Below are 27562 nucleotides of genomic sequence, written 5' to 3'. Positions count from 1 at the left end.
TCCACAACATTGATTTTCTTTGTGCACAATATATTTCATTTTGTTTGAGTTCATGGGGGAATTTCCAGGTTTTCCTGAAAGCATCCTGCTTATCATTTTCCATGGAACAATAATATTCTTTTTTTTCCTGAGGCTGGGGTTAAGTGACTTGCCCAGGATCACACATCTAGGAAGTGTTAAGTGTCTGAGACTAGATTTGAACTCAGGTGCTCCTGAATTCAGGGCTGGTGCTCTATCCACTGCGCCACCTCGCTGCCCCTAATAATACTCGAACATAATCACATACCACAGTTTATTCAGCCATTCCCAAATTGATGGGCATCCCTTCAATTTCCAATTCTTTTGCCTGAGAAGAGAGCTTCTATAAATATTTTTGTACATAAAGGTCTTTTTCCTTTTTTTTTTTTTTTTAATCTCTTTTGGGATTTATGTTTAGTGTTATTGTTGGCTTAAAAGATATGCATAATTTTATAACCCTTTGGGCACAGTTCATTTCCTTTGATTGTTTATCAATTGGGGAATGCCCTTTTTTTTTTTTTTTTTTTTTTTTTTTTTTTTTTTTTTAATAAATTTGACTGGAAACTGAATGGATGCCAATTAATTGGAGAATGGCGGAATAAGTGGTGGTATATGAATGTTATGGAATATTTTTGTTCTGTAAGAAACGACCAGCAGGAGGATTTCAGAAAGGCCTGGAGAGACTTACATGAACTGATGCTGAGTGAAATGAGCAGAACCAGGAAATCATTTTACTCTTCAACAATACTATTATATGATGATCAATTCTGATGGACGTGGCCATCTTCAACAATGAGATGAACCAAATCAATTCCAATTGTTCAGTAATGAAGAGAGCCAGCTACACCCAGTGAAAGAACTATGGGAAACGAGAGTAGACCACTACATAGCATTTCTACTTCTTCTGTTTTTGTTCGCTTGCATTTTGTTTTCCTTCTCAAATTATTTTTACTCTATTTCTAAATCTGATTTCTCTTATACAGCAAGATAACTGTATAAATATATATACATATATTGTATTTAACATATTTAACATGTATTAGTCTGCCTGCCATCTAGGGGAGGGAATAGGGGAAAAGTTGGAACAGAAGGTTTTGCAAGAGTTAATGCTGAAAAATTACCTATGCATATGTCTTGTAAGTAAAAAGCTATAATAAAAAAAAATAAATTTGATTTAGTTCCCTATACATTTGAGAAATGAAGCCTTTATCAGAGAAACTTCAAAAATCTTTTTTTACAATTACTGTTAACTGTATTTCTCCTCGTCTATTCTATTCTCTTTCCTTTTACCCCGACTCTCCTCAAATGCCCTTTCTTTTATCACTCTTCCCCTTTCTCATATCTCTTCCCCTTCTACTTTCCTCTAAGATAGATTTCTATACCCATATTGAATGATTCATCAATGCTTTTAAAAGAATGTTCATTTTATTTATCAAGACAGTAACTACAGACAAATTCGATGACTTCTAATCCAAGATTTTTTCCATTACATACCATCTTACTACCTTTTAGAGGATAGTGGAAGACATGGGTTGACATTGGTTGTGATATGGGTCACAAGACATGAACTATGCCTAAAGGGCTATAAGGTACATCTTTTGATCCTAAAATACCACTACTAGGCATGAATCCCAAAAGAAATATTACAAAAATATTTATAACAGCCCTCAGGTAAAGAATTGGAAATTGAAGAGATGTTCATCTATTGAAGAATGACTGAACAAAGTGTAGTATGTGATTATGTTGGAATATTATTTTATGGGAAAAGATAACAAGAGAATATATACTATTGTTGTATTGCTCTTCTCTTTACTCTTTCTGCTTCAAGCCTCACCATCTCAGTACATCTACTCAGCAGCCAAAATTATTCCCTAAAGGGCATATTTGACTATGTTGTCCTATTCAATAATCTTTAGTAGGTTCCTGTTGTTTCTAGGATCAAGTATAAACTTAGTTGGTTTTAATTAATTCAATGTACACTAGAACCTGGATGCATCCTATCTTATATGTTATTCCCTTTCATACATTCTATGTTCTATTTGGACTTTTTTGGTATATCAGAATCACTAAATTATCTTTAGGATCTGTGTCCTGTACTGGCCATCTTTCTTGTCTTGAATATTCTTCCTCCTTACCTTCTGTATCTTAGAATTTCTGATTTCCTTCAAGATTGAAGTGATGAGGGGCAGCTAGGTGGCGCAGTGGATAGAGCACCAGCCTTGAATTCAGGAGGACCAGAGTTCAAATCTGGTCTCAGACACTTAAGACGTCCTAGCTGTGTGACCCTGGGCAAGTCACTTAACCCCAGCCTAAAAAAAAAAAAAAAGATTGAAGTGATGCCTTCTGCATGAGGTCTTTCTTGTTTCTGGAGTTGTCTTCTACCTCCACTCCTCAATTTATTTCCCCAATCTTTTTTCTTTTCTTCTCTTTGCCAAGGTTGGCTTGTATTTGCTTTGTATCTAGTTTTATATATAATTATGTATGTGCATTAGAATGTAAGCTCTTTGAGAGTAGAGACTTTCATTTTTGTCTTTGTATACTCAATGACTACGAGAGTGCTTAGCACATCTTAAGTGATCTGTCTTTAATTTTCCAAAGGAAAAATCATTTTGCTTGTGTTTACAAATATTATATTGCCTAAATTTATTTTTGCTCAGAAGTAGATAGAATTTTTCTGATAAACTTTTTTCATGCTTCAGATGTGTACTTAGGTTTTATTTTATATTATATTATAGTTTATTTTTATGCATGCCAGTGAAATATTCTCTAACTAGGTTGTAAACTTCTTGAGGTCAAGAATCATATAGTAATCTGCCTTTCTTATTAAGTACCCTTGAATAAATGTTTGTTGGCTTAAATTTAATTCCTAAACATTTCACTTTTGATTACCTTCTTTAGAGTTTTAGGGATCAAATATAATGTTCATTAATAAAATAGCTAAAAATGTAAAGCATTATAGAAAATTGTTTATAAGATTAAAAATGTGCTTTCCTGGAACAGTTCATTTTTTGGGTAACTTACTCAAAATTAAGGTCTTAGTTTTTCTTTCCATTTATGGAAAGGACATATCAATTTGAAAAAAAGAAAAAGAATCTAAGAAACATAAAACATTTTTTTTTTCAATTAATGAACATTTTATTTTTCCTCTCTCCTTCTCTACAAGGGAAAAAAGAATAAAAAACAAAATCTTTTTTATACATATGGAGTGTTAAGCAATATAAAAAGCCCTTATTAGTCATGTTTAAAAATATGTTTGATCCTACATATTTATTTTATAATGTCTCTATTAGGAGGTTAGTAGCATTTTTTATCATTGATTTTAGACCAGTTTTACAAATATTAAAACTCTGATGCTTAATTTGATCTTTGTGCTGTGGTAAATTGAGTATTAGACTTGCAGTTAAGACGAGTTTATATCTTATATGTGACCCTGAGCAAATCAACTAACCTCTTTGGATCTTGGTTCTCTCACTTATAAAATGAGGGAGTTGGATCTGATAGCTGCTAACATTTCTTACCAATTCTAAATCCATGAATCTATGACCTTATTAAGATCCTGAAAGGATTTCTGTGACTTGATCTTTCCTGTCCGTATTATGAGTTGTGAATTTCTTTTGGGGGAAAATTACATGTGAGAACTATTGCCTTCAAATCTTATAGGAAAATGTTAATCTGACAATGTGGTTTTTTTTTTTTTTTTTTTTTTTTAATGATTTATAGTACAAGCTTTCTAGGTTTGTAGTACCAAATTAAATCCAATCTACATACCTCATCAGCAAGCAAGAGCAAATCTTATTAGGATATTGGTCACAATTAATTATTTTATTAAATAAACTATAATAAGTGGCAAGAGCAAATCTTATTAGGATATTGGTCACAATTAATTATTTTATTAAATAAACTATAATAAGTGGCTGCTGCGGGCAGAAAATAACCATAGGTTCTGGGGCTAATAATAAAAAATGATTTTTATACAAATCCCTACATGAAGTAGGAAACTTTTAGGAACAAAGTCACAGAACTGGAAGATTTTAAAATGTTTTGGAGGAAATAGGTGATAAAGTATAACAATAATGTAGTTTGATAAAAATTTGTTTTAAAATTTAAATATTGTTATTAAATCATTAAAGCTCATCATTAAATGTAATATTTTTGTCTTCTTTATAGGTTGCTTCAATTTCATAGTAGATACCTAAGCCAGGTCAATACTTATAATCAAGGTATGAGGGTAAATGAACAAATACATAATTACCCTTCATAGATGAAGTAGAATCATAATTTTTGAATAACTTACTAATCATTTTTCACTGCTAGTCTGACACTTTAATATCTGTTTCTATAGTTTTTAAATCTTGACAAATAGAAGGTCAGGACTCTATTTTGAATGAAATTCGGGACACTGCAACAAACAGTAACAGAACAAAATGTGTTTTCTCCTTTATGTAGGGCTCATCTTGTCAGCCGTCATACAATTTCTCCAAAAATGTAATCTATACCATCTTCTCTTTGAAGCTTGGTATAGTAGATAGAACATTATATTTGTAGTCAGGAAGCCTGGATTTGAATCCTGCTTGAGACAGTAGTCCTGTAATCTTGCCTGAAAGTCCTTTAATCTTTTTGGACCTCTATGAACTTGTAAAAGAAAGTAGTTAAATTTGGTTACTTCAGAGGTCTCTTCTGGCTCTCAGTCTTTGCTATTTTGAATCCTCTCCATAACAAAGAAAAACAAATAAGCAAAAAACAAACAAACAAACAAAAAAAAGCATAGTGACCACATTTGATCCCCCTTTTTTTTACTGAGGAAAGGAAATCTGTTTCATCATCTGTTTTCTGAGGCCGAGGTCAGTCATTATCAGTTCATTTATCTTTTAGTGTTGATTTTATATATACTTTATAGTCGTTTTTCATATTGTTTTCTTGATTCTAAGAACTTCATTTTAGATGAGTTCATACAAAATTTTGTCATTCTGAATTCTCCATTTCCATTGTTTTTTTTATAGTTCAATGATACTCCATGACCTTATCGTTGTAAGAAATGACTGGGATATCATGAAGCTTTATTAATGACTGGACATAGGGTAAAACATCATTTAAAAAACCCGCCAAACCCAGCTCAAAACAAAAAGTCTCCATTTTTATATGCATAGATGGACAGCCTAAGTGCTGACTTGGTTCCAATGAAATATCAGATTTTGAGGAAGGGCTTTAAGTATGGTTGATTAGACCCTCTATGTAGGGTTTATAGAGGATGTGGACTAGAATAGTGTAGGAACGGGAGGATTTTGATATATACAAAGAGAAGTTAGCTAGGTGGTATAATTAAAAGAGCATAGAACTTGGAATTATTAAGACCTTAAGTTCACATCCTGTTTCAAGCACTTATTAGCTGTGAGATTCAAGTCAGGACACTTAACCTTTGTTTCCTCATTTGTAAGAATGAGCATTATAATAACACTTGTCTCACAGAATTGTTAAGATCTGGCACTTTGTAAAATCTATTTTGAAGCTAATACAGCTGCCATAATTTTAAAAGAATCACTACCAATTTGTAATGCTCTTTCCTCATCTCACACAAGTAAGAAAGTCACTTGCTTTAAAAAAAAAATGGAGGAAAGTCATCATCAGTCTAATGAAGAGTCTTTAAGATACTGCAGAAGGGAATATGGCACAGCATAGTGAAAAAATGATAGATTTGGAAGCAGAGAAGTTATGGAATCTCAGATCTGCTACTATCTGTGAGAACTCACCTTTCTGGATCTACAAAATTGGGGATTTCTATTACTGGGTAAAATTTTAAAAAGCCCATTCAGTAGGCCTATAACTTTATTTGACTCTTTATAAATCAAATTGCCAGTTAAAATGACTTCCTTTAAGAGACTATATTATGATATCAAGAGTGCTAGTCTTGGACTTAGAAGCTTTTGAATCTTACCATATAAACTTAATAATTGACATAGAATTATTAATGATTATTCTTTAGAATCAGATCTCTCAACTCTATTAGAGTCTATCAGGTTGTACCATTATTTAGTCAATATCTCTCCATATTTCAAAAATCTAGGTAACTATATATATATGTGTATACACACAACACACCCAAAAAGACACATCTTTCCCCTGCCCTACCAATTAATCAATCAAACAAAACAAACTACAAGCATTTATTACATCATATGTTCCACACTTTGTGTTAAGTGCTGAGGAAACAAAAAAAAGGTAATTTAGTAATATTCTCCTTCTCAAAGTACTCTTGTATTTGCTTACAAAAATTTTATAGCTTTAAAATCATCTAGTTTAATCTTCATTTCACAGAGTTGCCAAAGGACATCCAGAACATAAGAGTTAGGATTCAAATCCAAGTGTTTTGAGTACAAATCTAGAGAGTGGAAAACTGTGAAGATAGGACTCTAAGACCTTGGAGTTAGAACTGAGAGATTCTTTGATAATCATTTTCTTTAAAAAAATTTTTTTTGGTATGTCCAATGCCTAGCATAATGTTTGCTGAATTTGTGTGCTGAAACTTCTGGTTTCATAATTTTATTTTAGGAGTAGATTTTTCTATTGGAGAAGAAAGCCTTGTGCAGAGTACTTGGTACAGTTCTTTTTGCTAGGTAAATGTCAGATTGAAAATGAATAAACATTGATATTTTTGTTTATACATCATTCTTTTTTGAGTTTGGTAAGGGTCACTTGATTTGTCTGAATGTACATCTGTGGGTGTACTTCTGAAATTATGAAGCTAAGATTAGACTGGCCCTCTAGTGATCCTCATCAGTTACATTTGCTCCATAATCAAGGCCCAGCTTGAGAAAGACTATCTTTAACAGCATCTTAATTGTGTAACACTTTACACATAGTAGGTGCTCAAATAGTCTTTAACTGGTTCTTACATTTTTTAACTCTGATGTTAAATTATCTATGTAATGTTAGACAAATTTCTTAAGGATTAGTCAAGCCCTTTTGTTCCTTTAAGATGTAGCTTAGACACAACATTCAGCATAAAACTTACAGTTGCTATACTTGAACCCTCCCTACAAATTGCCTTTCATTTAATTACTTTGCACTTACATAGAATTAGTGTCTTTTTATTTATTCTACATATATTTTATGTGTACTACTTGTCTCCTGCATTAAAATGTAACTTGCTCGCCTGTAGGCATTTTTCATTGTGTTTCCTTAGTTCAGAACAGTGCTTGGCACATAGGATACACTTAATAAGTACTTGTTAAGTCATTGAGTGATAAATGTGCTTAGGTGATCTCAAAAGGGTTCTAAAATTCATTGATTATATTAAAAATATTTAAATGCTAATTTATTTATGCTGTATAGACTAAATTAACCACTCACAGTCTATAAAAAAACCTTAAGAGTCCATCTGGTTTAACTCACTATCTTGTGTTTTACTTACTTAACCATTTTTGTTTCATACTTGTCCAAAAATAGTTATCTCTGGTAAAAATAAATTGAAACAAAATTGGCTTCATTGATTAGCATGATCTCATTCAGTACAAATAGTTTGTCTCTTCATTTGTTTTCTTCTGGATCCCCAAATATCCTTTAAAAATATCATCTTTTTATTTTTCTTTATATTGATAATAAGTTCAGTTTTCTGGTTATTGGTAGTCTTGACATTATAGATCTAGTGTATGGGATATCAAGGAATACCAGTACCTCTGGTTTGAGGATTTGCCAACCCCTTTTCAGGGCCGCTTATCCACCTTTGAGGTTCACCTTTATCCAACCCTCTTCTGTAGCTCCAAGAAACTGTAGCATGCACAATGGCCAAACCCTGGTAAAACCTTCATAGCAGCTTGGATTAACCATGTTGAGGTAACTGACAGTACCCAAACTCATTGAGTTATGGGGATGTCTATCCCAAGCATGTGAAGATTTCCCCAAACTGAATGGACAGATGAGAACAGTTTGTTCCAGGGGCCATGAAAGCAGTTGAACAGGTGTTGTGGAGTGCTTGGAGACTGGTCAGACCAAAGACACAAGATCATCTACTACATCCTGGGCTATCACTAATTGTCTTAACTTTTGTCTTGTCATTGGACTTTGATGACTCAGGAAGATAGAGTGAGTCTGATGACTTTATATAACTGTTTCATTTACATCCAATTCACTTGCCAGTGAAGACATCACCTTGTGATGTTATTTATCCTTTTTGAAAATGAAGAAAGAACAACATTTATATACTCATATAATACACATGTATATGCTCACATATAGGGAGATACTTTATATGTATATATATATGTGTGTGTTTTCTTGCTATAAATATATATGGCCATATATACATGTACACATGTTAACATAGATAGGTGTATAATTGGTTTCCTAGTTTCAAATCTCTTCCTTTATTTTACCTGCCACAGAACTGCCAGAGTGATATTCCTAAATCATAGCTTTGAACATGTTATTCCTAGTGTAGGTTCCAGTGATTCTTAGTTACTTCTAGAGTCAAATAAGAATTCCTCTGTCATTTAAAGTCCTATACAATCTAGCTTTAGTTCACCTTTTCAAGTTTATAGCTTACTACTTTCGTTCATGGACTTGATGGTTTAGACAAAATGACCTTGCTGTTATTCATACATGATGCTGTATTTCCCATCACTGCTTTTGTACTGGCTGTTCTGTCTTAGATGTCTGCAAAGAACTTTATCCTTGCTCTGCCAAATCTGAGCTGCCTTCCAAGCTTAGTTCAAATATTGACATCTTCTTATATGTGACCTTTTCTGATCCTCTAGGTTAGGTGCTAGATTTTAATTTCTTCTCCCTCTGAAGTTACCTTGCATTTACTTCATATATATTTTATATTTACTTATATGTGTATTTGTTATTTTTCCTGATAATATGTAAGCTCCTTAAGGACAATGACAATGTTTTATTTTATTTATTTATTTATTTATATTCTCTCAACTGCTAGAGCCTTTCCTTCAAAACTACCTTGTACATAAACAACTTTCTATATATTTATATTTATGTACTTTACATTTTCTCTATATATATTTGTCTTTCTCATTAGAATATAAGCTCTTTGAGGTTTTCTTTCATTCTGTAGAATGAAAGAGGGCCAATTGAGAATGAACTTCATATAAAAGGATTTTCTCCTCTTGATAACAAATATAAAGTTGTGAGTTGTCTCAATCTAATTTAGTGACTTTGTTTTTTGGTTTTTATGTATTGGATCAAATTTTATAAATATTTATTGCTTTTTTCCCTTCCTTTGTAGGCCCGTGCTTTAACACCTCAAACTGCAGAAACGGATGCCATTCGATTTTTGGTTGGGACACAGTCTCTTAAATATGATAATCAGGTAATTGTTTTTGAGAAATCTATGAATGTTAATTACTAAGCTTTTTCTTATATCAAATTTTTGCTTTGGTCTTACCAATATAATATTTGACAATTTTTTTTAAAAATTATATGACTAAAACATAACAGTTATGTTTTAGATTTGGATTTAGGAAAACTTAATATCTAAGTGCAAATTAGCCTCAGACACTTACTAGCTATGTGACCTTGGGCACGTCACTTAACATCTTTCTGCCCCAGTTTTCTTATCTGTAAAAAGGACATAACAGTACTTAGTTTACATTGTTGTGGTGTGGATAAAATGAAATAATATTTGTAAAAAGCTTTGCAAACCATAAAATGCTATTATTACTTTTATTATTATTGATTTTCGTTATTATCATCTATTGATTTAGGCTTAAATAATTTCAGTTTCTAAATTTTTAGTTTCAAATTATTTAATGTATTTTTTGAATTGGGACAACATGGTATAGAGAAAAAAGCACTTGATTTTGTGTTATGAAGAATGGGTTTAAATATTAGCTGTGCTAATTATTAGCTATATGACTTTGAGTAATTTTCTTTACTTCTCTAATTAGTTTTCTCATCTACAATCACATAGTGAGTGCTTAATAAATGCTGACTGTTGTCTAGATTCAGATTCACTTCTCCCTTTCCTCTAAAGGAGGAAGTTCCATCCTCAGAAGGCAATGAATCAACTGCTTCCCTCAGGGTTAAGGTTTCTAGTATTTCATGAATTCATATTAATGTGCTTCACATTGATTATTAGGCAGGAATTTCACTTAGCTTTTAGAAAAGAGCATATACTAAGGTAGTAAGAACAGCTGTCACAAAGTACTAAAAACATAAACGAACACAGGATAATTTAAGGAAGAGAGAACCCTAATAACTGGGAATCAGGAAAAGCTTTCTTTAAAAGGTGGCACATGAACTTAGTTTTCAGGGAAGCCAAGCATTTTAAGTGGCAGAGGTTCAAACATGGGACAACCTATAAAAAAAGCCTAAATGTGGGAAATATAATTCTAATTTGGGAAACATTCAGAATCCGGTTTGGCTGTAATGTGGATACAGTAATGTGTGATATGTGTGGAAAAGTAGGCTTTAGTCATTTTTGGAAGGACTTTGAACACCAATTTTAGAAGATTCTTGAACAGAGAAGTATCAGGATCATATTTGTGCGTTTGGAAGATTATTTTAATAGTTTATATGAGGATGGATCAGAAAAGGGAACAGTTAGAAGCTAAGAACTCAATTCAGAAGTTGTAATATTTCAGACTAAAGATGAGAGGACCTAATTAGAATAGTATTGAATGAATGGAAAGAGGGCAAATGTTATGGAAGTAGAATTGATAAACCTTGTTAACTGATGATACCATTAGTTGGGGGAGTGACTAAGAATGGAGAAGGTTACTTGTATGTTCCAAACCTCAGTGACCAGAGGAAATGATGATGCCTTTAAACAGAAATAGTGAAGTTTGGAGGCGTAAGAGTGATAATGAATTACCTTTGAGATTTATTGAGAGAAAAGGGAGAAGGTCTAGACAGGACCTTTGAGTGGCACTTCATTGAGGAGGACTTGAGTCCAGCAAAAGAGATTGAAAAGGAGATATCAGACAGAAAACCAGGCTTTCCAATTTCTTGAAAACATAAGGTAGAGAATACATCTGACAAAAGGAGCAGTTGATAGTATCACATGCTTCAGAGATGTCAAGAAAACCACTGGGTTTAACAGTTAAATTGTTGAAGGATTGAATGTTTCCATCTTGTCCTTCAGACTTCTTAATCCCTTTCCAATCTTGATTCCCCAGTACTTCAGGACTCTTCATTTTTTTTTTTTTTTTTTTTAAATTTTCAGGAGTATTTTATTTTTCCAAATGCATGTAAAGATAGTCTTCAACATTCATTTTTATAGGGCTTTTTGTCCAAATTTTTCTCCTTTCCTTCCTTACCTCTCCCCTCCCCAAGATAGCAAGCCATCTGATGTAGGTCTCAATTCTTTTAAACATATTTATTTGTCATGTTCAAGAAAAATTATATATATATATGTCTTCAAGATAAGAAGCTCTGGAACTTCAAGGAAATGGAGAACACTAATAAATGTTATAACTGAAATTCTTAAAATGAAATAAAGTTTTGATTCATTTACTTTACAGATTCGTTTGATGTTGCTTGGTATTCAGTTTTTTAATTAAGATGAGCGTTTTGGACTAGATGAATCAACTAGTCAGCAACATTCATTAATACTAGAAGAATTTGAATTTAAGAATACCCTGAAATGAGTCCATTGACAATTTTTTTTAATATACATTAGGCAAAGAAAATAGAGATAGTAGGATTAAAATTATTTTAAAGTAAAATTGTTATTTTTGTATCAGTTGATAGTCCTGGTCCTTGTAGTACAGACCCTGTGCTGAGTGCAAATGCCTAAGCCTCCTTCCAGTTCTAAATTCTGCAATCCTATCATGACTCTCCTTTTTTTTTTTTTTTTTTTTTTGATATTCAAATTGTACAATTCTGTAATGCTATTTATTTTTGAACTCATGTATTTACATGATGGCAGAGATGGCTTAATAAATATTTTTTTTGATATAATTGATAGTTGAATTATTTGAAGAATTGAGTTTTTTGCTTTTTTATCCAATCAAATTTTTCAGAAACTTTTTAGTCACTTTTTAAAAATTGGAAATATGTCTAAAATAGATGATATTTTCTTGCCTTCCTAAACTTAGTGTATGGAAAGTATCTTTTTCTTGATGATGAGGTCATGATCTTGAACATTCATTACTATAATGAACAAACATACACAGTGATACCCTCAAGATCTTTTAAAGTAAAAGTTTTAGGTTGATACATAAGTGGCTCCAAACTGTTAGGCTTTTTCAGATAATAAGATAATGATTTTAAAGTTGGAAGAGATCCATAGAGGTTTTGGAATCTAATTCCTTCATTTTACAGAAGAGGGAACTGAGACCCAAATAGAATAAGTAGCAAAGTCAGAATTTAGACTTGGTTATTATATTTGCTTTCTGTTTCCTTCCTTGTATCATTTATCACTACTGTCATGTAGCTTGTCTGTAGAAGCTACTATTCCTTGCTTTAAGTTCCAGCTTTTTTGTATTATATATGAATAAACAGCTTATAGTGAAGAAGGGTTTTGAGGTTTTCCAGTGAAGAACTGTGAAGGTCTGGTCTAGCTCCTCTTGTCAGGATAAGCAAAAGTCCTTGCCCCACGTTGGGCGCCAATTGTAGCGAGCTGTCGTCTCCAGAAGCTGCCGGATCGCTCTCTGGGAAGAGATCTGCTGTGTCTACTCAAATCTTTCAGACACGATGTTGGGATTACTAGGTGAGAACTGAGGTTGTCTGGATGGTGACAAGGTGAGAATTCAGGTTTTCTGGACAATTACAAGGTGAGAACTCAGGTTGACTTGATAGAGGGGGCAAGCTCATTGGCTGGGGTGGTTCTTCCCAGAAGCCCTTGCATTATCCCACGCCCATTCTCTGGGAGGATAAAAAGAGACAGCACTGGGCGCAGAGAGCAGATCGGCCTGAAGAAAGATAAGAGTTGGAGGAGATTCAGAGCCAGGATTCAAGAAGAAAGACTCTGCATTGCATCAGGCTTGACGGGGCTCTCTGCAGGAAGGGAAGTCACTTCTAAGGACAAGAGTTAACAGCAACTGCCTGGAGACAACGGTTCACTACAGGAAGAAGAATCTGTCTGAAAGATTTGAGTAGACACAGCAGATCTCTTCCCAGAGAGCGATCCCGCAGCTTCTGGAGACGACAGCTCGCTACAAAGAACGTGCCTAAAATTTGATGCATGAACTTTGACACCTGTTTCGGCTTCTCATATCTTTTTATGCTTGCTTTCTAGGTCTTGAACTGATTCACTTGATAAATAATTATCTTTTGAATAATAGAATATATGTGCATGTATACATGTGTAATATACTGTAAAGCTTTTTTTATCGGGGAAAGTGTTGCAGCATGATAGAATGATACCTGAAAATATAACTTTGCACACATTTATGAAAGATTTAATATCTTTTAGTGGAGTCTTCCTTCATCTTCCTTCAATTAATGTTTTCTTCAAATTATTTTGTATTTATTTGTGCTGAAGAATGTAAGTTTCTTAAAGTTAAATGCTATTTCTTCTGTCTTTGTACCTTCAATGTCTTAGTGCTTTTTTTTCATGTAGCAGGTTAATATGATAATTGATTTCTTATGACAAAGCATAAAATAATTGATATTGCATGGAATAGAATTTGAGGCTTATTGGATGACCCTACAGGCCTTGGTTTCCTGTATTTGGGTTAGTTTTGAGGTTTTTTATCTCCAGCCAAAGCAGACCACAAAGCAGTATGATGCCAAGAATGGCCTTCACATTGGTTAATGGGCAGGCACATTTCAAGTGCACTATATATAATCATCAAAACTGCATCACCTCTAGTAAAACTCTTTGGTCCCTCCCCCTCCATCTCTACAATTTAAGTTTGTAAGAGTGGCACAAGGCTTTTCCTGGGGAATTAATGACTGGCTGGTTGGGGTTAATGGCCCTTGGCTTTGCCTCAGGCCATCAACTCCTCCCAGGCAGTCATTAATTCCCCAGAAAATGCCTTGGCACCTGAATCCTTACTGCTTAATTCGGCCATGCCTTCTTCTAGAAATTTCAAAAACTGTCATAGTTGCCCAACCTTTCTTTGTGAGATGAGCTGCTTTATTTTCCGTGCTCTTAATTTTACCTGTGGCTCTCTCAATCAGCCAACTTTCTAACTATGAATAACAGCATGCTGAATTTCTGCTATTTTCCTTCTGGGGCTCTGCTTTCATGAAAGAGCTGTTTTTCTTCTTATAAACTGACACTTTGGCTGATAATTACAGAGTAGTAAAAAGTATGCAGAGAGAAAGTAAGATAATTTGGAAACAGTTGAAATGAATCTTAAATTGAAGACTTTTTAGTTTTTAAATTCATAGGCATTAATTTATACATTTTTTCTTAATGATTTCTTAATATAATTGTAAGTCTGAGAAACTGGATAATATATAATGGAAAATTATTTGGAATCCTTTTGATAATCTTTGGATCCTTTTACTTGCTACTTGGCTAATGTTGACCAGTCATTTACTCTATTTTTATCTTTGTTTCTTTATCTATAAATTGAAAAACTTGGATTAGATAATCTCAGAAGACCTTTACAATTCTAAATCTTGTGATCAAAAAGCTTTGGACCAGGAACTAGAAGATTAGAGTTTGAGGTTTTTTGACTAAGTAAGCCAGGTGACTAACCTCTCTGATCCTTAATTTCCTCATCTGTCCTACACCCCCCCATAATTATTGGGTATATCAAGGAGAGAATATATGGGCAAGCAATTTGTTAATTGTTAAAAGTTGTACAAATGTATAGAAATGCGCTGAAGGCATAATTGGATTCTGCCTTCCCTCATTTCTGTTGGAAATAGTATAAGAATTCTGCTTTGATGAAAGGGAAAGATTCTGAATTGGACTTCTTTAGTGATAATGATCAATGAAAAGGCTCATATCTTTGAAAAGGGATAGAGGTTGTTTTTAGAGAAGCATTATTAAGAAAGAAGTACTATCAAAGTCCTTCAAGTGACCAAATGTCCTAATGAAATTAAATTTGATCAGTTTGAGATTATTGAAAAGACTAGATGAAGGGCATATGAATTTCGGTTTAAAAAAAAAAAAAAAGATACTAAAGTAAGAGCTCAAGGCATTGTTGTAGAAAGAATGATGACTTTTTTCCTGAGATCAAGAAAAATGATAAAATCTACTAAGGAAACAAAAGTTGGGTGATTGTTGTATATAATAGAGTAATTTAAAGAGTAATTTGATTCTTTGGGGTGCCAGGGAAAGATTGTTTATTATTGCCCTCAGGACCAGTTCTTGAAAATTTTCAAATGACTAAACTTGTCTTTGCTTATTTCTAGTTTCTGCCTCCCCCTTCTCTTTTCTTTTAATACTACTGGGAACATTTTCATTTTTTAGAAGGGAAAGAATGATATTGCCCAGAAAGATGTCATTTATGAATTCCAAAAATCCTTGAGAGAGATTTGGAGTATATGTGGTGGGGAAGTCTTCTTTAGATTGTGAAAATTATGCTATATATCTGACTACTTATTCTATCTACTCATTACTCATCCTCTCTAACTTTTCTTGCTTCTCTAAACTGAAATTCATGATATTGTGGTATTTTTAACTGAAAGGGAATTTAGAGGTGAGTTTCCTTTTTTTACATTTGAGGAAATTGAAGCTCAGATTGGTGAGGTGATTTGTTTACATATTAAATAGGCTAGTAAATAGGAGAAACAGGCTTACATTCAGATCTTTTAATTCCATTAATTAATTTCTAATCAAGGTTAACAATCTCCCAAACTTTTGTAGATGACTGATGGAAATAGAATTTTCCCCACTTTTTTGGAGTATTTTTTGTGTTATCCTTTACCCTCTGACTGAGACTAAAGATGGAGAAGAGAAGAAAAAATGGTGACAACTAAATCTATTTCAGAGTCCCCTTTAGAGCCTCTGGAGTTAGATTGCAGAAGATATAAATAGCTGGCAGAAAGACTAAGTGACCAAACTAAGCAGGGGAATGTTCTTTTTTCCTCATCTTAACCCTTCCTCTGCTGCTTTCCATACTCAATAATCCTGCCTATCAGGGCCATAGTCAGAGGTGGTTGTGTTCTCTTACTGTAAGGTCAGTTGATTTTAGATGCTTTAGAAGCTTTCTTTTTGTTTATCTACAACTTCTTATAATTTCTACTTTGTTCAGTCAGTAGTTGCATATCTGAAAAGTGGATTTCATTTATTAACAGATAATCTGGTTTAAAAGAGTATCACCACTTTCCTTAATATAAGCAATATTTTCCCTGCAAAAAAAATCAGAGATGTGTAATTTTAAAAAGTGTTTATGTAAGCAAATTTACTTTTTAGTCTTTTCTTCAAACCTGTCATTGAAGAAAGTGCTTCATTAAGTCATTGAATGTTAGAGTTGGCAGAAACCTTGGTTATTAGTTCTTTAATTTAAGTAAAAGTTGTTATCTTTTGTTTTTAGGCTATTTTCATTCCAAATATATCTTTTCTTTCTCCCCTATTTGTAACAAAAAGTAAGAGAGAGAGGGAAAAGTGGTTCAAAATCAACCAACACATCTAGTGAATGATAGTAGATGTGATTTTCCCCATTTCAGTCTTCCATCTTTACAAAAAAAGGGAGGTTCATTTTCTAATGAATAAAATTAATAGCATTCAGTTTCAATTTTATGTGTTCTTTATATTTATATTGCTATTACTGCATTTATTATTTTCTTTATTATGCATATTTCACCCTATATCAATTCATATAACCCTATAATTGTTTGAATTTTTCATATTCATCATTTCTTACCTGCTCAATGACATTCCTTATGGTCATATATCACACTGTATTTAGCCATTTGAAGTTGATAGTCACTAACTTAATTTCCATTTTTTTTTTAACTTAAACAAAAGGTTCTGCAATAAATATTTTGATGTATATTATGCCTTTGTTTTTGTCTTTGGCTCTCTTCTGATATATGCCAATCAGTGTGATACATGGGTTAAAGAGTTTGGAAATTTTATGAGTTTATTAGCATAATTTAAAGTTATTTTTCAGAATGTTTGAGTCACTTCACAGTTTTACTAAGAGAATAATTAATCTAGCAATACGCATTTATTAAATATCTGTTGGATGCCAGGTATTTTGCTAGATGCTAGGGCACATGTACACGGAATGAAACCTCATTACTCACAAGGAGCTTATGTACTAATGGGTATATTTGTGGTTTTTGGCAGTCCCTCCAATATTGACTCTTTTCATCTTTTGTCATCTTTGTCAGTTGCTAGATGAGTTTTTTGAACTTCATTTTCAGAGCAGTTTTTCATATGGTTGTTAAAAGTTTGTACTTTGTCTATCTCTGTTATATGTCATAGGACCTTGTACACAGTAAATACTTACCACTAGAAGTACTAGAATATAAGAATACCCAAAAGACCAAGCTGATGCAATGAATTTTAATTTTTTTAAAGGAGGAAGATCATTTTTGTGGTTTCTTGACATTCTTTTAATCTATTGATCACAAGTTAATTGATGGTAATGCTGGAATGAATGTTAAAGTGATCATGCATTTGTTCTTGGGTTTGGATCCTCTAAATATTTTTAGAGAAAAATCTCCTCTATTTTTTATTTATTTTTTTTTTTTTAGGGATTCAATGGACATTTGAAAGTAGATAAGAGTTTGTAGTAGTAGGTCAACAGAGCTTGTCAATTGTAGTCTCATGAGTCAATGCTTAGTAGGGACAAAATTATCTTGTGTTCTTTGTGAAGCTACTTTTGTAGTCTTTGAAGATCTGTTGTTGTCAAATGAAGTTATAGTACGAAGTTATAGTACTTGTGAGACTTGTATTTGAGGAAATCCAATATGAATTTTTTGATAATATAGATTTAACAAGTACATTGTACTAGAGATCAAGCTTAATATCAAAGCCCATTCCTACTTTGTTACCTTAGAATCATTTAGAAGTTTAGGCCTGGCATTAGGTATTTTTGAATTTCTTTCACATTTCCAGATACCAGCTACTTTTACCTCTTTAAAAGTGATAGTTTAAGAGTAAATTCTTAAAGTGTCTGTCTGTTTTCATTTCTTTTCAGACTTATGTGGACTTATGTGTAGTTTCCTTCATTTTAATCTAGTTTGAAGAAAAACAAAAAGTGTATGGTGACATACAAACTAAACTGAATTACAAGAAATAGGTTTTTTGATGAATTCCTAGGGCTTGCCATTCAAAGCATCATATTTTGGGAAGTTGTTCATTTTTATCTCCTTGATATTAAATAATGTTGTGTATTGTTCCAAGCACAGAAGAATAGTGCCATTCTTTAACCTTTTTGTTTCTTTTCTTTCTTTCTCCATAAATGTATGAAAAATACATAAATAAGTAAATAATGAATTTATAATTTATAATTATTATAAATTATACATTTATTTTTTTGGGATTCAAATCCTACTAGACTTATTGTATTAGGATTGATTTTTAATTTGTTTTCTTTTTTAATGTACAAATTAACTTTCTATACTTTCATTTTAACTTTAATCTCTTACCCTTCCATCTGAAACATCTACCTTCTGCTGCAGGTAGATGTGAATAGACAATTTTGAGATAAATCATAAGCTTCTTGGGAACAGAAATAGTTTCGTTTTTGGTATTTGTATTCCCAACATCTGGCTCAGAACTTGGCTTCTAGTATATGCTAAATATGTTTTTATTGATTCATTTAATTATTATTAACTTCTATTGTGATTAATGACTTTTGTCCATACTTGAGTTCAGACAGATTGTGTGATATAAAGAGCTCTGCACTTAGAGAGGCCCTGTTTAAAATCCTCCCTTTACTTCTTACTATCTGTGTGGGCCTGGATGACTTACTTCACTTATCAATTTCATCTGCAAAATAGAGTAATAATACACCCTTCTCACTCTCAGTGTTTTAGGAAAAACACTTTGCAGATGTAAATTTTTTATTGTTTTCCTATAATTTAAAATTAATTTCAAGTGTTTGATATTATGTACATACCTTGACTTTTCTCTTTTAAAAATATTTTAATATTTTTTATTATTCCATAACAAGGATTTCTTCAGTTTTCCTTACCCTCATCTTCAGAAATTCACCTCAGATTAACAAATAATATTTAAAAAATAGTAATGGCTAGTGTATATATTGTGCATTAAAATTTGAAAAGTACTTTTATGTATATTATCTTCTTTGATTCTAACAAAATTTTTGGGAGGTGAGTGTGATTATTATTTCTACTTTACAGATGAAGCAGTAGAGGCCCAGAGACTTCAGGTGGTTTGCTAATAAGCCACACAGTAAATATCTAATGCAAGATTCAAACTCAGGTTTTCTGACTCTGATTTTATGTACTGTGCCACTTAGCTATCCCCTTCCCTCCTCTCCCCTTCTCCCCAAAAAAAGAAAAGAAAGAAAAAAAAGTCAGCAATCAATATATTGAAAATATATGCAATGTATCACACTAGGGAACCTTATCCTACATCTGTAAAGAAATAGGGTGAGGATGTTTTCTTATTCCTTGGTTTTGCTGCCACTCATAAATATATCACCTTTATATTCAATAATTCTTAAATCACTTTATTTTACCATGATCTCTTGACTGTTCACTTCTCTCTCTGTCTTCTCTTATAGAACTTTGCTCTTTTCCTATACTGTGACCTCTTGGCCCCTCAATTCTGGCCTGGATCTTTTCTTCTGCATTAGCCACTCCCTTCTCTTTTCCCTGTCTTGACTTGTTGGTCAATTTCACTTTTACAATATGTTTTAAATATGTTGCCTATTCTTTTCTTACATTGTCATCACTCTGGTGCAGGCCTTCATCACTTCCAATGTAGATTATTGCTTGTTGGCAGGGCTGCCAGCATCAAGTTTTTCCTTCCTCCAATCCATCCTCCATTCAGCCACTAAAGTGATTTTCTTAAATGCAGGTCCAAATATATCATTTCCCCTCTTAATAAACTCTAGTAATTTTCTACTACCTCAGGAAATAAATACAGAATGCTCTGTTTGGTGTTGAGCCCTTCAAAATCTAGCACTTCCTACCTTTCCAATCTTTTTACACCTTACTTTCGGACATTTTTCAGTCCAGTGATTCTAGCCTTATGGGCTATTCCATGAGTAAAACATTCCATCTCTTAGCGCTGGGCATTCTCTCTGACATCTTGGAATACTTTCCCTTCTTTGTTCTGATCACTGACCCTCCCTAGTTTTCTTTAGTCCCCAACTAAAATCCCACCTTATACAGGAAGCCTTCCTTAAACTGTCTTAATTCCAGTACCTTCCCTCCACTTATTGTTTCTTATTTATATTATATATATCTTACTTTGTTATATATTTATTTACATGTTGGCTCCCTCATTAGATTTTAAGCCTCTTTTTGTATTTCCAGTGTTAACACAGTTCCTGGCACATAGTAGATGCTTAACAAATAGTTATTGATTGATTGATTTATCCTTTATAATTTTGTGTAATTCATTTTTAATTTTTTTTGTAATTTCTATTAAAATGTTATAATTGTGGGGCAGCTAGGTGGTGCAATGGATAGAGCACCAGCCTTGAATTCAGGAGGACCCAAGTTCAAATGTGGTCTCAGACACTTAACACTTCCTAGTTGTGTGACCCTGGGTAAGTCACTTAACCCCAGCCTCAGAAAAAAATTTAAAAAAATTAATTTTAAAAAATGCTGTAATTGTATATTGTGTTTTCTTGGCTGTACTTCATTGTATTAGATCAATAAATCTTTTCCATGTTTCATTATATTTATCATAGTCATCATTTCTTATGGCATAGTAATATTCCTTTATATTCACATACCATAGTTTGTTTAATCATTTTCTAATTGATTGATATTGACTCCTCCCCCTTCCCCCCAGTTTTTTGCAACCACAAAAAAGTACTGCCATGTTTTAGACTATATGGGAACACCTTATCAGTGATTTCGTTTGGGATCACCTAATAGTAGGTAAATGTAGGTAAAAGACCATAGATATTTTATTCACTTTATATAATTTCATGTTGTTTTCTAATATGATTGTACTAATACATCAATGTATTACTTTGCCTGTCTTTCCACATTTCCTTCAATATTTACTATTCTCAAACTTTGTCATCTTTGCCAATTTACTGAGTGTGAAATAAAGCCTCAGTGTTGTTTTGATTTTCTTGTCTCTTATTATTAGTGAATTGGAGCTTTCTTTTCTAAAATAATAAATAATTTGCAGATCTTTTGAGAATTGTTCATATCGTTTGACCACTTTTTGGGGAATAACTTTTGAATATATATATATACCCTTCTCCCCCTTCTCTTGCAGCAGTAATTCTTTTTTTTTTTTTTTTTTAATAGTTTTTATTTACCAGATATATGCATGGGTAACTTTACATCATTGACAATTGCCAAACCCCCTGCTCTAATTTTTTCTCTTCCTTCCTCCCCCATGGCAGGTTGACCAATACATGTTAAATATGTTAGAGCATAAATTAAATACAATATATGTATACATGACCAAACAGTTGTTTTGCAGCAGTAATTCTTGAAGACATCATTGGGATTTTGATCTTGCTAGGGGAAGAAATGATCAAATCTTTTTAGTATTGAAGGTAGATGGAGCTACTTAATATTTTAGTAGTAAAAGTGAAATTGAATAGAATTGTAGACATAGAAGTGATCATATAAATTACCTTACAGAAGTTTGAGGTTGTAAGGGAACATTTTATAGATGAGTAAACTAAAGTCTATAAAGATTGTTATATAGTGAGTGGTAGAAGTAACTCTAGAACTCAGATCTTAACTCCTAGTGCAGTTCTCATTCTGCTGTACTATACTGAAGAAAAAAGAGAATAGAGTAGATACTACGTTTTAGGATATACTACATTTTGCTTAGATGTAATGGAAACTCGAGATATGAAATAACAAAAGAACCTCCAGATGTGTTATATTGAATTCAATCTCTCATTTTGGATATGAGTAATCAAACATGGAGAGGTTATGTGAATTGCCCAAAGTTAGTCCAGAATCATGGTGACCTCCTTGGCTAACCCAATTGTAATAGTCAGCAGAGGGACTTCCATTATCCTCTGAAAGCATGGAGGAATTTTCATCATTTAAAAAAAAATTTCTTCAGTAACTTTAGTGTCTCATTAATTGAGTAAATGTCTATTGAGCACTTATTCTTTACTTAAGATTTTCCATCTGCCTTTTTTCTCTCAATACATAGAAATAGCATATGCATTAAACCAATATAAGACTCATTTAGGTATGGAACAGTGTAGAAATCAACAGAGAGAAGCCAAAGAAATGGGTGAAGCCAGGCATAGTAGCAATAAAGTGCCTCTTTTACAACAAGGCTAATTAATTTAGCAGGTTTTATTAAGCACCTACTATGTCTAAGGTACTATGCTATAATAATAATTCCCTCCACTGAAATTGGATTTCACTTGCTCGATGAGGTATGGAAGTAACATTGAGTCTCAAAGACTAGTCCACTAGGGCATAAACTCTCATAGAAATAAAAGTATAAAGATCTATAGTGTGGATACATTTGTTGTCAGAGGAGTAATCTGACTCAATTTGAGGATTAGCCACTGGATGATGATTATTTTTTCAATAACAGAAACTCATGGAGATATTAAGAGGGTTTCCTAGAACCATATCCTTGAAATATTAAAATTAGTAATTAATATTTAAATCTACATCTTAAAAGTTACAAAATAATTTACATGGAGTATGTTATTTAGGGTCATCATATGAGGTTGGTTGTATTCGTATTGTATCTATTTTTCAGATGATGCTTATAGAGTGTATCTGACTTGTTTAAGGTTACAGAAATAATAACTAATTTTTCCTCCCTGAGGCTGGGGTTAAGTGACTTGCCAAGGGTCACACAGCTAGGAAGTGTTAAGTGTCTGAGACCACATTTGAACTCGGGTCCTCCTGACTTCAGGGCTGGTGCTCTATCTATTGCGCCACCTAGCTGTCCCGAAATAATAACTATTAAAGCTAGATAATTACAGCAAAGCTAAAGTGCCTTATACTGTAGTTGTGTATATCATACTGCAGTGTGTAGTATGATATAATAGTCACTCAGTGGGCAAAATCTAACATATCTAATCATGAGGACTGATTGCTGACAGACTTTTCCCTCTTCTACTTTTTAAATAAAAATTATCAAGGAAAACCTTAATTTAGACTATTTTCTTCTCCCCTAAACTTAATTAACAGATATTAGTTTATATGGATTAAATGTGAAATAAAGGATGATTGAAGCTACTCTTAACCTCTTTCATGGCACTGTCAATTATGAACCTAAATAAGTTATTCATTCCACATACTTCAGTATCCTGGAGAGAGTTATAGGGGCTCAGGATTTTTAGTTAGAACTTATTTTCTTGATCATTAAATTTACCTCCCCTCTTGCCTCCCATTGACAGAGGAGGAAACTGAAATGTAAAAAAAAAAAAAAAAAAAAAAAAGTTTTAGTGATTTTTTTTTTCCCCTAAGGTTATATAAGTAGTAAAAAAGAGAAAAAGAATCCCAACCCAGATCTTTCGATTTTCAGTGTAGTACTCTTTCCCATCACATTGAACTGTTTTCTTGATTGAAATAGTGTAATTTTGCCATCATTGATCAGTGCTAACACCAGCAGCAGTAGTAGGAATGACTGCCTCATCTCTAGGGTTGCAGAGCTACATGATAGTAGTCTTTGTAGCTGTGTACTTCCATGCCTCTGACTGACATGTTAAAGTATCTTGATTTATAGAAATCTTCAATGTAGCAAAACCCAACTATACTCTGTCATCCATACTTGATGTTTCCTTTGCCATCTCTAGGTCTTTACACATATTCATGTCTAGAATGCTCTTTTTCCTGATTTCCCTCAGCTTAAGTGTATCCCTCTCTAGGATCCCTTTCTGAGATTTTCCCTTCTTCTCTGATTCTTAGTGCTCTGCCTCAAATCACTGTATAAATTTTGCATTTATTTATTCATATGGATGCTTTTCACCTCCAGTAAAATGTAAGCACCTTAAAGGCAGAATCTGTTTCTTTTTTTTGTGTTTTTTATCCCCAGAACCTACCATTGGGTCTGGCATATAGAGGGTCTCTATTGAATTGAACTGAACCAATGTCTTGCCTTTGACTTGAATATAATGTGAACAAAATCACAAAAGTGTTATAAAAGAGAAACAGCTAATCCAAGTAGATGTCATAAAATTTCCAGTTTATTGTTTTATGTAATCATATTTAATTAAGATTTATAGGAAAATGTTTGAAATCTTAATGTACTCTTTTATTATATTTGTAGATCCACATCATAGATTTTGATGATGAAAATAATATTATAAACAAAAATGTTCTGCTCCATCAAGTGGGTGAAATTTGGCACATTAGTGCCAGTCCAGCTGATAAAGGTGTGCTAGCAACCTGCTACAATCAAAGTAAGTTCATATTTACTTCAATATATGTTTATGCCTAGGCAGCAGAAATACTTAGGACTGTTTACCCATTGTGGTAGTAACAGTACCCAAGGCTCATGTATCAGGTTAGATTAGTTTTTTCTCAAAAGGTATTAAAACTGCCCTGGAGACTTAATTGGCTCATTGGATTAAAGGCTTGGTTGTTGAGGTAGCTGCCTAGGTACAAACCCCTCTACCCAATACATTAATGTGTCTCTCAGATTTTTATCTGTCAGATGATCATAGGTAATATAGGGCAGGGAGGTTATGAGCAACTAAATTAGTGCTTTATACCTGCTGAATATTGTTCCATTGCTCATGACTTTCCCCTGGGAGGGCTAAGTAAACCTCCTTTTCTTAATTACCTTATTCCAGTCACTTTATTTCAGTCTTGCACCTAATCTTCTGATCATCTTGAGTCAGGCATGGCTTGTTTACTGTCTCAGTCATTTCCCAAATGAAATAGTGTGTAGTTGGTTAAAATATAAACACAACTTTTAAAGATTTAAAAATCAATAAAGTTTGTCCTCCATGCCTGGAATGTATTCCCTTTCACTTATAGGTCATAGAATCCTTCATTTCTTTCAAAGTTTTTATGGAGATTTTCCTTTTCTGATACCACCATAATTCCATCCCCTTATAACTATTTCATATATACACTTACCTACATGTGTATACATTTACACATACCTACACATACATGTATTATACAAATAAATATATATATTTATATATATGTATGTATGTATGTATGTTTATGTATGTTTATGTTTATATATGAATGCTAGGCTGTAAGCTTCTTGGGGATAAGGATCGTCTTTGTATTCCTGGTATCTTATAACACAGTTTCTGGCATATAATAGGTTCTTAATAAATGTTTGTTGATAGGTTGATATATACATAAAGGTTATTGTTATTATGAGCAGATGTTCTCAGAAATGATTATATTACTGAAGTGCTTAGAAGAAAAACTTGACTCTCAAATGTGCCAGATGTGTTTTAGTAACTTAGACAGCTTTAGTCTACGGTAGAAATGTTTAACACGTGGCCCATGAACTTCATTTTGAAAAAATATTCTGATAACTTATATTTCTATACATTTAGTTTCCTTTGTTATCTTACATATTTTGTGTATTTTAAAAGCATTTTTCTAAGAAAGGCATTTTATGCCTCAGTAATAGGATCCATGACACAAAAAAGATTAAGTCTTTGTTTCAGGCTTGGTTAGTGGGTATTTAGTGGTCAGAATGTGAAGAAAGCTGGTGCTCATAATTAGCAAGCTATATAGGAGTATATAAAAAGTAACTTTTGCTTCATTTGTTGTGTTTGTGTATCATTTATTGCAGTTAACAGATGAGAGTATGGGATCATTTCAAATACTATTTAGTAATTTCTTTAAAAAAATTTTTAGGCAGTGTTTATATTAATGTGCCCTAAATATACCTCCTTTCCCTTTATCCTATTGTTCTGTCTTCTCTGGGATGATTCAGAATAGTGTCAAATCAAATATTGTAAACTGACCTTGGTCTTCCTTAATTCTCCTTTCTCTATCACTGTCATTAATGCCTTCTATCAAGTTTTTGGCTTTGGAAAGAAAAAGTCCTTTAATTTTGTGGGGGTTTTTGCTATAATTATGCCAGGACAAAGTACTCATGTTTCTTTCTATTCAGGGCCAAAAAAAATTTTTGTTCTTTTTTCCATTTCATATACTACCCAGAGGGTTTTTGTATATACTGTTTATTATCTATCCTGTCACTTTGTCTCTTTCCCATTCTCTAGGTCCATTAAATTATTAGCATAGGATTACTTCCTTTTCCTGTGAATTTAGTCTAAATTGTTGCTTTTGAATTTTAAAATTCTCTCTCATTAGATTTTTTTTTTTATTTCCTATAAATCTCTCCGCAACTTTGTCTTCATTTAGCATTTTCTTTGTCGTCTTTGTCACATCTCCTTTTCAGGAACAAAAATTCATTTCTGAAATAACTTTGTTGGCATTTACTTTTACTGTTGTCAACTATAGGATTTCTTTTAGATTATCTCATCTGTTAGAATATCCTCTCAATGAAGGCTCCCCAAGTTTCTTCTTCCTCTCCTTCTGTAAACACCTTATATAAACTATGACATTCAATGATATTTATTGGGCTTAAGTTTTTATGGATTTATTTAAAAAAAATCATCTCAAGATGCAGTTTACTTCTTGCTAAGTAAGAACTATGATAGGGTAAGTTACTATCAGGTGGTCAAAACATCTAAATTTTCCAAATGTGTGATTAATTGAGAGAAAGAGAAAGAAGCATATTGTTTTCTACTCAGGCAAATCTCTTTTTTTTTTTTTAAACTAAGATTGAATTTGAGTAGCTAATTTTTTTCTTTAAAATTAAAAAAAAATTCAATTCAGTTTTATTTTCAGTTCTAAATTCTTTCCCCTCCTATGCCAACTGAAAAGGCAAAAAAAGAGAAAACCCCTTACAAATATCTAATCAAGCAAAACAATTTCTGAATTAGCCATGTTCAAAAAAAGAAGGAAAGAAAGCATATTTTAAAAAATTATTTATTTTTAATGCACATTGCTTTATGAAATATAAAATGGAAAAAAGAAGTGAACATAGCATGTGTTGATTTACATTACATCCATAGTTATCCCTCTGGATACAGAAGGCATTTTCTGTTCAAAGTCTATTGAGATTGTTTCAGATCACTGAATCACTGAGAAGAACCAAATCTTTCATAGTTGATCATTGCATATTCTTGCTGTTACTATGTACAGTGTATTCCTGGATTTTGCTTCTTTCACTCAGCATTAATTCATGTAAAATCTTTCCAGGCCTTTCTATAATCAGCTTGTTCATTATTTTTTATAGAATAATAATATGACATTTTCTTCATCTACCATAATTTGTTCAAGCTATTCCCCAATCGATGGGTATCTACTTGTTTTCCAATTTTTGCTACAACAGAAAAAAACTGCTACAAACATTTTTGCACAAATGTGTCCTTTTCCCTCCTTTATGATTTCCTTGGGATACAGACCCAGTAATGACATTAAGAGTATGTACAGTTTGATAGCCTTTTGGGCAGAGTTCCAAATTGCTCTCCAGAATGGTTGGATCATTTCACAACTCTATCAACAATGCATTAGTGTCCCAGTTTTCCCACAACCCCTCCAACAT

The 27562-nt window shown here is 32.7% G+C and overlaps 1 protein-coding gene across 4 annotated transcripts in view; it reads left to right on the top strand.

Moving 5' to 3' along the window:
- The window catches only part of EIPR1 (EARP complex and GARP complex interacting protein 1), a 206300-nt gene that overhangs the window by 4991 nt on the left and 173747 nt on the right, over positions 1 to 27562 (top strand). For 2 of the 4 annotated variants that reach the window (XM_074288043.1, XM_074288044.1), the window contains exons 2-3: positions 9254 to 9337; positions 24242 to 24374. In XM_074288043.1, coding sequence (XP_074144144.1) covers positions 9254 to 9337; positions 24242 to 24374 — 217 coding nt within the window. The remainder of the gene's footprint in view (positions 1 to 9253; positions 9338 to 24241; positions 24375 to 27562) is intronic. The other 2 variants (XM_074288046.1, XM_074288045.1) reach the window with 1 other exon arrangement.

This window comes from Sminthopsis crassicaudata, chromosome 2 (assembly GCF_048593235.1).
Source record: "Sminthopsis crassicaudata isolate SCR6 chromosome 2, ASM4859323v1, whole genome shotgun sequence".
Lineage (NCBI taxonomy): Eukaryota > Metazoa > Chordata > Mammalia > Dasyuromorphia > Dasyuridae > Sminthopsis > Sminthopsis crassicaudata.
The sequence above is the reverse complement of the archived record's forward strand: the minus strand, read 5'-3'. Positions and strand labels throughout refer to the sequence as shown.